Source organism: Hypomesus transpacificus, unplaced genomic scaffold (assembly GCF_021917145.1).
Source record: "Hypomesus transpacificus isolate Combined female unplaced genomic scaffold, fHypTra1 scaffold_31, whole genome shotgun sequence".
In the NCBI taxonomy this organism is placed as follows: Eukaryota; Metazoa; Chordata; class Actinopteri; order Osmeriformes; family Osmeridae; genus Hypomesus; species Hypomesus transpacificus.
In genome coordinates, this window is record NW_025813837.1 from 937769 (window position 1) to 950347 (window position 12579).

Consider the following 12579-nt stretch of genomic DNA (forward strand, 5'->3'; position numbering starts at 1 on the left):
AAAAATACGTATTATGTTTTCATACATTTATTTATTTTAATTTGTATTTTGTTATGTATAGATATATATTTATTTCTATATATATGTTTTTTTTGGCAGGTTTAGTCCATACAAGGCCTATAAACTATTGTAAGAATCAACCTTTCATGAAAGCTGGCACACACATTAAAACAGTCAACATTTTATTGTGAAGCAACATTTATTTGTATGAATTTTTACATGTTTATACAAAGTACAAATTCCATGCCAAATAACTCGTGTATTTATTTAGTAGGGTCCACAATCTTGCCCAAGAAGAGAATGCTGTCAGTCACCGAGTCAACGACCAGCACCATGAAAGGACGGTCAAACTTCAGAATAGGGGCGCGATTTAAGGACAACGGGACTATGCTAACTCCTGTAGCGGCTGCAGCGGTCGCCCCCAACTCGTCCACATCTAGGGTGGCTTGATGCACCACCTGGAGACACGGCCAGAAAGTAGCACAGTCTACACCTTACACTGCACCTCAACCGTACCTCAAACAAGTCCATCTAAGCAAACTTTAACGATTTGTTTTCTTCGAACTGTCATTTGATTGTTGAGGACATTTTAACAACCTTATAGCCTTATAACAGAACTCACCTCAGATACTTTCATCTTCTGACTCTCTGAAATGCCACTGAAGTCAGCATCATCTGTGAACAGATCCTCCATTCCCATACCACTCAGGACATCCTTGAGGGAGTAGGATGTTTTGATGGAGAACTTGGGAATAGCTACTTTGTACCTCCTTCAAAACAAACAAAATTGAGTAAAAAAAAAAAAGTGCAATAGAAAGTGGGTTCTAATATTTAGTTTCTCTGCCCAAATTGCATTACAGCTGACACATTTGCACATGCACACACAAACTCATTGATTCCTATTTAAAGAAACCCCTAGCTGTATGTCCATAAATACACATCCATCCATACGTATACAGAAAATCCAGTTCATACTTAGCCTGCATCCACTTGCGCCACTTGCTGACATGGTCCTTGCATATGACGTCCTCAAGAGTGTCAAGGCCTTTCTCTGGCAGTGCCAGGATCATGGTGTGGGTGTTGTTGAACTTAAGGTGGAGGACAGTGGTGGAGATCTCCCTGTCATAATAGGAGCTAAAATGACTCTCCACGAACATCATCTGGACCTTAACTGTTGATTCGTCATCGATGCGGAAATCCTCCTCTGTGGTATCCTTAGGGTCAAAAGGGACCTCCCATTTTCCTAAATCGGATGAAAGACAACCAACACTGAGGTCAAGGTGGGGGGAAAGAAAGGATAGAAAACGTGCTCAACGCTAGTTCCCTCTATCCGGTCAGTGGGGGATTTGTTAAACATTTATAAAATAGTGTTGTCTTACCCTTGAGGTAGATGTAGCTGAGAAGGTACATGACAGTGCTTGGGTCCAGGTCCGTGACCAACTTGTCTATCTTGCCGTATGTTTTCTTCCCCACAAATTTGTTAATCGTGTCTGTGGCCTCTGCGGTCTTGGTGAAGTCTATGTTGAAACTGTCGGAGAGGTAGAACTCTTCCAAGTCCCCCAGGAACTCGGGGTTCACAACAACGCCGTCCTTGATGAACAGGGCTCCTCCGATGCCCATGTCATCGGACGAGCCATTGCGGGCGACGGTGATGATGGTCTTGAAGGCCTCGTCGACCGCCTGCTGGGTCAGAAGGGTGTTGTTGAAGCCCAGGCCACTGAACAGCTGCTGGTGGGTCTGGCCCCTTGCACCTATGGACAGCGAGGCCAGGGCAAGGGTCACACTCATCGGGGAGAAGAAAACATTCTTGCCCTGGGATCCGGGCTGAGTGGTCAGGTGCTTGTAGAGTCGGAACGCAAACTCGCTGTTGCCCAACTTCACCAACGGCAGGGTGCCATTGCCTCTGCGATGGTGCCCGTGCTCATGTTTGTGTCCGTGATGGTGTCCGTGCCCACGCCCGTGCCCATGTCTCTCTCCATGACCTTTGCCCTTTCCATGACCTTTGCCGCGGTGGTGGTCGTCGCCTTCATGACCTAAGCCTGTGCAGATCACTGCCAAGATGACGCAGATACACAAAGACGTCCGCATCTTGCTAAACTAACACAAAAAACATGGTGTTACTGACTCAACAAGAATACAATTAGGTTTGCAGTTGTTCGTGGATTGTTATTTGGTGACAGTCTCAGTAGCTCTAATTATGTAAACATTGTCTATTAATTTTTTGAAGCTGTCTACAAGCAAATGTATAATATCAAACTTAATTTTATAAGCAATGTCACAAAGGGCTTCACAGAAACCCACAGATAAGCATCAATATCCAACCTACCCCTTCGGGAAGAACTAGGGTAAACATAAAACTAAAAAAGAGAGAACATTTTATTATTATTTTAAATTGTCCTTGCCTATCCTCATCTTTTCAAAACAGCATTGTTACAGCTTTCAAAAAAACTTTCATAAAATCTAGTAAAGAATAAGAAGTTACTGTACTCACCTGGGTCGCTTAACAGATTTGAGCTTTTCCCTTAAGTCAGTGCACATAAACTAAACCGAAGATGTCCTTTTGTAAGGGGGATTGAACTTTTAACGTTTGTTTGGAGCCACATGCCCTGCCTCCATATTTGTTTTGTGTAATGATTACTGCTTACTGATCAACAAGATCTCCAGCAAATGGCACCACCCTTGTGAAGACATTACACGGAACACAAACACCATTTGGAAAGGTTACGCAATAAAACCACAGACACAAGGTTTTAAAATCTAAAACATTGTTTACAATTTGGGGAATAGAAGTGCTACGTCCAGCAGATGTTACAGATGTTTTCTGAATCAGAATTCCCATGTGTGCCTGATGCCAATTTTTACATCAATACAGTCTGACCGTGACATGTCTCCATTTTCATTTCAGTGTTGCATTATTGCAGTTGTTGCATGTTGCAGTGTTGTTTTCCAAGTTTATTGAATCTAATCTTGAAAAAAACTGTTCATGTCCACTGTTCAATGCTTATGAATGCAAACATATTATGATTATTTTTTATCTCAAATTATCACAAGAAAACAATTATCACACAGATATTGACCATGTATTTGAATACTTAATGAGGAATATTAATATGCAAGTTTGAATGTTTTGGGTAAAATAGCAGCATTACAGTCAGAGTTATTGCAGCGACGATAGACAACAGGAGAAATCTGCTATAGACTTTGAACTCCTGACACACATTTTTTTAACAGCCTGTACCAATGGTCACAGAAACTGTTGAAGATTGTTGAGGTAATATCAAATACCTAAAGTAGTATCTTAAAAGAGAAGATTTGCATTGTTAGTCTGTGGTGCCTGCAGTAAATGTAATGTTTACTACGTAAAATTCATTTTCATCTCCTTATCCAGCTAGTTCATATTTGTCCTCCATCAAATCACAACAGTTCTTGGCAGAAAAATCCCCCACAAATCCTAACAAGCTCAGTGTTTCCCTGTGAAAGAAAAACAAGAAAACTGATTAAAAAAGATTTAGTGTAGTAAATGTTTTTGTAATAAAAAATACATTCAAACTAGAGGCATTGTAGACAAAGTTTATAGTTTTTTTTATTTCAAGCTTGCTGCACACAATGCACTATTAGGCTTTAGAAACTCCCCTTGCTTAACCCACTATACAACAGTTCAGGGACGCAAGTTTGATATCAGCTTTGGCAGGGACATCAATAGCTAATGCCAGTGGACGTTTTTCACATTAATTTGAGGGCAAATACTGTTTTTTGAGCTTCATGTAATATTGTTTTCATGTTTTAGTCAAAATAAGATGATTGGTAGGCCTATCTTTAGTTTTGTAATGCTTTCTTAGCTTACCTCAATTCTGACTTGTGTGCCGAGTCTGACGCCTGGACTTGTGTGCAGTACGCACTTGTGTGCGTACTGCAGTGGATATTTAGCAAGCTCAGTAGAGCGCGCTGACATGGAATTCTGTGTGCATCGGTTTGTGTTTTCGGTTAAATACTTTTACAAGCGTTGATTGGGATACTGCGTAAATTATTTCCGGGATTATCAATCGAAATTAATGCACTGACTACTGCTGGGGCACAGCAGATTTAGACTGGGGCACATGCCCCAGTAAAAAGGGTCTAACAACGCCCCTGATTCAAAAAGCATCAAAATGGCAGTGGTACACTACATATGCATGCATAAACGGTATGCCAACAAGGACTTACTGTTAGCCCATTTTAAATGTGCAGTGATACATGGGTAAGGGAATGCAAAGGGAGGCTGGAGGCTTAGTGAAATGGCGGTATGCCTACTACTTCATAGTAGACTATAGCACTGAAAAGTAATAAACAAATTTAGCAAACTTACCCACGAGGATCTGTATTTCATGACTTATGGCCTCACACACAGATGCTAACAAATCTTCCTTTAACTTCAATCCGTCCAATAAGACTTATAGGAGACATTAACATGAACAGTCTGGTTACAGCACTTAGCATTAAGTTTGCTAACATCACTCAATTTCTTGATCAGCAATCATCCCCCTTATCATAATTATCCTCCTAATGAAATGTGGCCCATGCTGGTAAAAAGGTCCGCATGTTGGCACTCTCCAAACTGTATTCGGATGCAAAAAAGGTAGCTGCATTTTTTTAACTACTTTCCTTCTTTCATATTCCAAAGTTTGCAATTTCGGGATTTGTCAAAAACATACCTGGACCAAAATACCAGCACCTGTCACAAATATCTTTAAAAACATCAAATACAAATGTGATATTTTAATCACACTCACCTATTCCTGACACTGTATCTTCCATCTCTTGCTTGTTTTTCAAATACATCGGCCAAACATGTCCGTCAAAGTACCCCGGGGGGTCAGGGGGATTGTACACCCGTGAGCTGCCAATCAAAAAAAAGATGAACTATATGTACTTTCCATGATTCTGATGAGAAAATGGCAAACAGACACTTAAGCCAGATTTATGAACAAACAATATTCAATAAAAGACAGAAATCCATCCCTAGGGAACCAGCAACCCTCACCATCTCCTCTCTCTGCAAACCTCAAAGGGGATCTCTAGGAAGTATCTCATGTCCATTAATTCGTTCAGCAGCCTGTCAATCAAAAGATGGGAGGATGGACCTCTGAATTGATTGCTGACTGAAATGGATCCTTTTTACTCATCATTCAAGGCTTTGGTCTTAAAGAATATATATATATATATATGGTGCCTTCTCAAGGAAAACATCTGGATACATACATAGAAAACCACCATGCACTCAGTCAGGAAAACAATGGAGAGGTAATCATGTCAGGCCTGTCTATCCAATCCTGCTGCTGTTACCTGTGGTTGAAGATGAGGAACCCTTCCACGATGAGAACGTAGACCTTCTCCTGGTCTGGCGTCTCTGGCGGTGGGCCAGCGCCCCTAGACGTGAGATACACACCTGGATCTGTCCTCCACAACTCCACCTCCCTCATCATCAGGTCCATGTTGATGGCGTCGAGTGCTGAAAAGTACCCATAATCAGACTCAAACGACGGAGCCACACAAACACGGTTGGTCTTGAAGTAAGTCATTTGAACTCTAATTCGAATTCATGTACGTGCTAAAATGACTTTTGTCCCTGTGGTGTCACAGTGACTCATTCACTTATAATTCACAAACAATGACAAACTCAATACTGCCCGTACTATCATACTGTTTGAACCCATGACTGTCCGCAGGCACCATGGAGTCATCCTGAATGAGAGGGAAGAGAGAGGAAGAGAGATACATGTCAGAAACCTCTCCACGAGCATTCTCTCCAATCAGGACAGGAGGATGGTCAAGGAGAAGGAAACCTGCAAATCCATCCCAAGATTGTACCCACTTCTACTTATGACAGTGACGCTAGTTAAGTGCGAAAGCCCATTTAGGGTGAGAGATAGTGTTTGAGACGGTCAGCACCTTGAAGAAAGTGTCCTGTGCAATAATGCAGCTGTTGGGGATTCTTTGTTGAAGACTCTGAGCCAAGGTGGACTTCCCTCCATTTGTGGTGCTAGGAACGGGACGGCAACATGCAATTAACGTGAAGGAATGAATATGAATAAGACAGTTATGCTTGTGCATATCATGTAAAAAAAAAAAACGTCCATCATCTATCTAGGAAGGTGAAGGAAGAACAATTGGAGAGAAAAAAAAAGATCAAATGGTCTGTGAACACATGCAAATTTGATACAGAATGGTCATCATCTTGCAAACTTCACAATGTTAACTTACCCTCCTATTCCAACGATTATACTCTTCTGCATGTTTGAACTTTGAGGGGGTTTAAGACCTTTGGCACGTTAAACTAAAAACGTTGATAGCCTGCAATACGCTTTTGCTAAGCACAAAGTGGTTTGTAGGTAGATATGTGCTCAATGTAGCTCTAAGCTAACCAGTAGGCTATACAGCTTACCACATAACTATTTATCTTGCTTCAGAGACATCTTCAATGGCTCTAGCTTGCCTGATTTGATTGCTGTCGAATGCAAAGTCGATCATGTCATGCGCACTTCAAGTTTTCCGCGTACACTTCAGTAGGGGTGTATCTCGGTGTTTCGACTATTTCCTCATTGGAAGTGAGACAGAAGCATTTATCAATCGACTATTAAAGAACGAGACTTATCATTCTTCCTCGTTGCAAATCCAATCATGTCTAAGCCTCCTCCTAAACCGGCCAAGCCAGGTAAGCGTAACATTGATTAGCTCACTATTTTAAAGCCTCGAAAAAAAATCCTATTCTAGTTCATCAAGTGAAACACACCTAGCTAGCAAGCTAGCCAACTGTTAGCTAGCAAGTGTATTCGCTAGCTAACTTTCCAGTTTTAGGAAACTAGCAGAGCAGCTAGCGAGTGAGGCGGATGGGTCTAGTACGTCTACTGTAGTGTATGGATTGACTGTGCGGTTATACTCTGCTCATGAAACGAATGTTTCATAACATTGGAGTTCAACGAACGGGTTTGTTCAGTTACTTAACAGCGATTATATCGTATTTAGTTTGAAATGTCCTATGTACATCAATAAAAATGATTTCGCTCGGGGTTGCGTTGGACATAGAGTCTGCTGTCTGACTTCCCCTTTTCCCAACTCTGCTGGGCAGATATCTGTTGAATGTTCATCCGAAACGGATGATCTGCCGAAAAAAACTAGAAGCTCTAGTCTAGCATAATCTGCCCATACCTGCTTCATAGAACATAACTCAAATATATTAGGTGCAGGCATTCTGTACAAGCTAGTCTAGCTACCTGTGTGGATGCTTGTGTTAGAACTAGGTTTAGAACAGGAAGTGGTTGAGGGTGTTCTGACAACCTCAAACTGACAGAATGGATTGAATGATCATACACAGCACACATTCTACAGGTGCTGTGAATTGAGTCGTTAGAATACCTGGTATGGCGAGCCTTGATGAGATGGCTTCAACATGAGAACCCAAAAGTTGGCACTAGCATTGTAGGGGAAAGGGCCACACTCAGTTGACCCATGGCTGAATACCACAAATGATACAGGATTTTACTCTCTACATTGTTTACTTAATATAATCCATCACCACTCTGTTTGTTTAGGTCAGTCCTTAGTTGGCGGTGTGTGGGATGTGAGGTTAAGCACAGGCACACTTTTTGTTCTTCTTCTTTCCTTTCCTTCACAGTCTCTTTGTGTTAGACATGCCAGTCAGTGCAAGTCTCTAGCTTCCAGTGAGGCAGGACTGAACCTGTTGAGCTAAGCACATTCACTCCGACTCTCCCTCAGCCTGACAGAGTGAGGCTTGTTTAACTGAAACATTGAGACAGTGTGTGCTGTTGAATGGCTTCTATGCCTGGCCCTGGTTAAAACTACACGGTTTGTATCAAAACAAAACGCAGATTAACGAAAGGGAAAACAGTAACACCTTTTTTTCTCCATTTATTATTATGTATTTTTTGAGTTGCTTTATTTGTCCTTAAATAGTATAATCTACAATGTAGATCTGTGGAATATTTCTTTAATTCAGCAATGGTGACACAAGCGGGAATCAGATGTCACACTTCCAATTGGCTGCTCGATTAAGAAAAATCTTAGTTGCCCAAGACCATATCAATCCAAACAATCGACTAGTCGACTGAGTGGGAACAACCCCCAATATTATTATTATTATTAATAATGATAATTGAGCATTAGGACCCAGAGAGATCTCTAAATAGCCTGTTTCTTCGGTGGCTGTGAGTTGGTTTATCTCTCTGGGTTACCACCCTGATGGAGTTCCAGATCAGACCTAGCCAGGCTGGACCATCTGGCTTCCCAGGCCCTGGCCTGGGGGTGCGCTCTAGGGCAGGCACCCTAGAGGAAGGGTGGGGGTTGGTGGTTGGGACTCAAACAAGCCCTGATCTGAGCAGTAGGACCCAGCACGGTGTGGGGAGGGGATGTTCTCAGGCGTCGCTGACTAGAGACAATCACGTTTGTTGTTAGGCTACATCCAGTTGTACAGGTACAAACTACAAAGGAAGCAAAGAAAAAAGAAATTGCATTGTTCCAACAGTACAAATGAAGCTTACATGAGATGAGTACAGTAAGATGAATGTCAATTTGACATCAGTGTCAAAAGTTCTAGGCTAGTCGTGCATGTGCCACAGTGATCTCAGACATGTCGGTCTCTGTTGTTTCCTCAGGCCAGGTCAAAGTGTTCCGGGCTATGTTCACGTTTGACCCTCGAACCGTAAGTGAGCTTTTTTTTGGTCACCGACGATCCTGAACGATTGCAAACAGTTTGTGATAAAGAAGCCTGATGATGTGATGCGATAAACCCACGCCGGACGATGTTAACTGTGTCGCTGGTCGTCTTGTTTCCAGCCTGACGAGCTGTACTTCGAAGAGGGAGACATACTGTACATCTCTGACACGGTGAGTGCCTGTCTGTGTTTCCACCTCCCTATTTCTTGTCTTCTCCAACTCGCTCTGTTCATCTATTTCCCGTCGTTCACTTTGTTTTCGATATCTGCGTTCTCCTTCTGGGCTTACACTTGTTTTCTCTCTCTCTCTCTCTCTCTCTCTCTCTCTCTCTCTCTCTCTCTCTCTCTCTCTCTGTCTCTATGTCTCTCTCTCTCAATCTCTTGCACTCTCTCGCTGTCTCTTCTCGTTGCCCCTCCACTTCTCGGCTTCTGTTTCCTCTTGCATCCACGGCCCTGGATGACTGCTGCCTAGCCATTGGCCCTCACTGCCTGTCTGTCATCTTCAGAGTGACAGTAATTGGTGGAAGGGAACCTGCCGAGGACGGACCGGCCTCATCCCAAGCAACTACGGTAAATCATGCGAGCCACCATGGACACTGATTCTAGTTGTGGTTTTTGGTTGTCTGACCCATCGATGACTAAGGCTTTTATTCGGGGTTTGGTGTTGTAATCCGTTCTCTGACTTCCTCAAACCCCTCAGTGGCTGAGCAAGCAGAATCCATCGACAACCCGATGCACGAGGCCGCCAAACGGGGTGAGTGGATGAGACGACCTGGTCCTGGTTCCCGGTTCTGGTCCCGGTCCTGGTTCTGGTCCCGGTCCTGGTTCTGGTCCCGGTCCTGGTCCTGTTTCTGGTCCTACGCTCTCTCCTCCCCGGGTGCTCACAGGCCTGGGAGAGGATAGACGGGCCTCTCAGTGATGGCGCCAGCTGTCTGAACTGGTACCACCACTCTGTCGTCTCTGTTTGTTCATATACATGTGCGTGTGTGCGTGTGTGTCACACAGGTAATCTGAGCTGGCTGCGAGAGTGTCTAGATAACAAGGTGGGCATCAACGGGCTGGACAAGGCCGGAAACACCGCCCTCTACTGGGGGTGCCACGGAGGACACAGAGGTAACCAAATCAAATGCACTTCTTACGACTGCCCTTGATGCGCCTCATGTCATCTTTCTCCTGGTTCCTGATTGCGGGACCATGTGGAGGACCTGTGAAAGCGAAACCAACTGAAAGGGATGTGTTTGTTTTGTTTCTCAGATGTGGTGGAGGTCTTGCTGAGCCAGGCCAATGTGGAGCTGAATCAGCAGGTGAGAGAGGCCTGGTGTTTTTCTTGCATTTCGAGGGGCTGAGGTTGATGATGCTAGTGGTGGCGATGATGTAGCCGATGACGGCAGCGATGGGGATAGTGATAGTGATGAAGATGATGATGATGAAGGTGACGGGGGGCGAGGGCGTGTGATTGACCTGCTGGAGGTGTGCTGTGTTCCAGAACAAGCTGGGAGACACTGCTCTCCACGCGGCCGCCTGGAAGGGCTACTCTGACATCGTGGAGATGCTCCTGAACAAGAGTACGACCTCCTGACCCCCACCTCTGCCTTCTCCTGTGTGTGTGTGTGTGTGTGCGGGCGTGAGACAGAGAGTGGGCACAAGTGTTTTTGAGCGAGAGAGCGTGTGTGCGGAGCAGTGTGTTTGAGCGCACGTGAGCGCCCGCCATCTCCTCGCGCGTGAGTCGTTTGCCCGTGTGTTTCAGACGCGAGGACGGACATCTTGAACAACGAGAAGAAGCTGGCTCTGGAGATGGCCACCAACGCCCAGTGTGCCTCCCTCCTCAAGAGGAAGCTGGGAGGCAGTAAGTCCCTCCGGCCAGCAGGCGGCAGCCTTGCACCACCTGCAACACAGCCTCACGGTGTTCTATCATGGTGTACACATTGTACTCCAGCGCGTTGCCGTTGACCATGATTGACTTGAAGACGCCCATCATTTTGTCTGTGTCGTCAATGCTGATTGGCCGTCACATACAGTACCAGTCAAAAGTTTGGACACATTGGAAAATGTGTCCAAACATTTGACTGGTACTATACATTCCTGATTTTCGAATCGAAAGAATCCCAAAATGATCCGATTTGACCCGCGAGGGAAGACGTGTAGCAACAAACCTCCCCATCGTTCATGGGAGTTGCTACTTGATGGAGACAGTTCAGGCGTTGTGTTCCTGTGTAAAAAGGCCACGGATCTCTGCCAGCGGTGTCTTCCCCCATTAACCGTCTGTCCGTCTCTGTCTGGTCTGTATGTCTCTGTCTCTGTCTGTCTCTGTCTGTATGTCTCTGTCTGTCTGTCTGTCTCTGTCTGGTCTGTCTCTGTCTGTCTGGTCTGTCTCTGTCTGTGTCTGTCTGGTCTGTCTCTGTCTGTCTCTGTCTGGTGTGTCTGTCTCTGTCTGGTCTGTCTCTGTCTGGTCTGTCTCTGTCTGGTCTGTCTGTCTCTGTCTGTCTGGTCTGTCTCTGTCTGTCTCTGTCTGTCTCTGTCTGTCTGGTCTGTCTCTGTCTGTCTGGTTCCAGACATCACACGGACGTACAGCAACGCGGAGGAGTACCTGGACGACGAAGACTCGGACTGAGACGCAGGACCCAGCGCCGCATAACATCAACAACAACCTCCATTGGGGCGGTGAAGAATAACTAAAGGGGGGTGGGGGGGGGGGGGGGTACATTCCAAATAAATCCTATTTTATCACCTGAGCATGGGTCTCTGTTAAGAATTGGAACAAGTTTGGGAATGGCTAATCAAAGTAATATATTATCGATGACGTGTCCTTATGTAGATGGGGTGTGCTCGACCATGCTTTCTGTAGAGGTATTGGTTGGAGGAAGAGAGAGAAAGAGAGAGCCCTGACTAGCAGCTATGGGGTGTGTCATTGTTTATTTTTTAAGGGGATCGATGGAACACTTCTTTTCACTACTTTGTCCGCTCAAAGTTGCGCTTTCTAAGAATTCCTGCGGTTGTCAAGTGTGCGTCCACCCATGAATCTGAAGGTCTGGCAGATTTAGGGAAAGCTCTGCTGTCTCTAGTAATGTATTGATTGTGCAGAAGCTGCTATCTAAAGGGACATACAGCATCTGGGGGATTTGAACCTGCAACTTCTCACTCTGCAGTCACACGCTCGTCCTCTGTGCTATACCCATCCCCGTGACGGATCATAACCATGTTCTGTTCCTGATATTATGGGAGGCTTGCTAGCCGTGTGGTGGAGTCATACTGACTGATAATGAGTACTGATTCCCTTGTCTGTCCCCCCCCTTTGCCATCGAGTGCTTTCTGCTTCCTCAAATGTGCCTTGTGTGACCGCTCAGATCACAGCCCGACCACCACGGTGTCTGTGGTCATTGAGAGAGGATCGGGCCCCTTTTTTCTAACGACACATTTCCGTTTATGTCTTCCACTCGTATGCACACAATACCGATAGTATGCCTTCATGTGCATCACATGGGATCTCCCTGGACTGTGCTGTCAGCTTCCTGCTGTTTATATCTATGCAATAAAATGGAAGTGATACGACCTGAAGTGTTGTGTAGGTATTTTATGTGTTGTAACCAATGTTTTTTTTTTTTTTACTCATGTCATTTCATTGCACTACATTTAGATTAACCTGGCACCAGTGATGAGATAATTGTACCTATTTACAGGATTGTCAGGTTTTCTTTTGATTTAGCAGAGGTTTTTATTCAAAAGTGACATACAGGAAATGCATATGGTAAGGGTAGCAGACAATCAAGAAGTAGAAGTTCACAGTTTTATCAGGAAAGGTAGATGGGGGCTTAGGCGGAAGGCTCTGTGGCTCAGAGCTGAAGAACGCGAGACAGCTGGGGATCGTTGAGAC

General features: G+C 44.6%; 3 protein-coding genes across 5 annotated transcripts; 1 reads left to right on the forward strand and 2 right to left on the reverse strand.

Moving 5' to 3' along the window:
- Positions 1-169: 169 nt before the first annotated feature.
- Positions 170-2678, reverse strand: LOC124464016 (alpha-1-antitrypsin-like). Of its 3 annotated transcripts, XM_047015891.1 has the most exons (6): positions 2492-2678; positions 2327-2357; positions 1380-2097; positions 976-1243; positions 623-770; positions 170-458 (listed from the first exon to the last, which is right to left on the reverse strand). In XM_047015891.1, the coding sequence occupies exons 1-6, from the start codon at positions 2536-2538 to the stop codon at positions 264-266; spliced, it is 1407 nt and encodes a 468-aa protein (XP_046871847.1). In that variant the 5' UTR covers positions 2539-2678; the 3' UTR covers positions 170-263. The 3 variants fall into 3 exon arrangements, with proteins under 3 accessions (XP_046871847.1, XP_046871848.1, XP_046871849.1); XM_047015892.1 differs by lacking the exon at positions 2327-2357 and having other exon boundaries at positions 1380-2092; positions 2492-2663; XM_047015893.1 differs by lacking the exon at positions 2327-2357 and having other exon boundaries at positions 2492-2645.
- A 70-nt stretch (positions 2679-2748) lies between these two features.
- Positions 2749-6466, reverse strand: nmrk1 (nicotinamide riboside kinase 1). The gene is made up of 8 exons (XM_047015895.1): positions 6241-6466; positions 5929-6019; positions 5673-5721; positions 5323-5488; positions 5021-5092; positions 4770-4876; positions 4346-4429; positions 2749-3471 (listed from the first exon to the last, which is right to left on the reverse strand). Exons 1-8 carry the CDS (start codon positions 6270-6272, stop codon positions 3461-3463), a joined length of 612 nt encoding a protein of 203 aa, XP_046871851.1. The 5' UTR covers positions 6273-6466; the 3' UTR covers positions 2749-3460.
- Positions 6467-6606: 140 nt separating this feature from the next.
- Positions 6607-12257, forward strand: ostf1 (osteoclast stimulating factor 1). The gene is made up of 10 exons (XM_047015894.1): positions 6607-6691; positions 8649-8695; positions 8830-8880; positions 9215-9278; positions 9409-9462; positions 9714-9821; positions 9963-10012; positions 10195-10273; positions 10456-10554; positions 11261-12257. The coding sequence occupies exons 1-10, from the start codon at positions 6658-6660 to the stop codon at positions 11317-11319; spliced, it is 645 nt and encodes a 214-aa protein (XP_046871850.1). The 5' UTR covers positions 6607-6657; the 3' UTR covers positions 11320-12257.
- The last annotated feature ends 322 nt before the right edge of the window (positions 12258-12579 follow it).

Excerpts from the sequence above, each read along its gene's own strand:
- nmrk1 (XM_047015895.1), bottom strand. The coding sequence starts at position 6,272 with ATGCAGAAGAGTATAATCGTTGGAATAGGAGG. Across the intron at positions 5,489-5,672 it reads TGGGTTCAAACAGTATGATA|CACTCGACGCCATCAACATG; the intron begins GTACGGGCAGTA and ends GGTACTTTTCAG. Across the intron at positions 4,430-4,769 it reads AGATACAGTGTCAGGAATAG|TCTTATTGGACGGATTGAAG; the intron begins GTGAGTGTGATT and ends GTCTCCTATAAG.
- LOC124464016 (XM_047015891.1), bottom strand. The coding sequence starts at position 2,538 with ATGTGCACTGACTTAAGGGAAAAGCTCAAATCTGTTAAGCGACCCAG. Across the intron at positions 1,244-1,379 it reads CAGCTACATCTACCTCAAGG|GAAAATGGGAGGTCCCTTTT; the intron begins GTAAGACAACAC and ends CATCCGATTTAG. Across the intron at positions 459-622 it reads AGAAGATGAAAGTATCTGAG|GTGGTGCATCAAGCCACCCT; the intron begins GTGAGTTCTGTT and ends CCGTGTCTCCAG.
- ostf1 (XM_047015894.1), top strand. The coding sequence starts at position 6,658 with ATGTCTAAGCCTCCTCCTAAACCGGCCAAGCCAG. Across the intron at positions 9,822-9,962 it reads GTGCCACGGAGGACACAGAG|ATGTGGTGGAGGTCTTGCTG; the intron begins GTAACCAAATCA and ends TTTGTTTCTCAG. Across the intron at positions 10,013-10,194 it reads ATGTGGAGCTGAATCAGCAG|AACAAGCTGGGAGACACTGC; the intron begins GTGAGAGAGGCC and ends GCTGTGTTCCAG.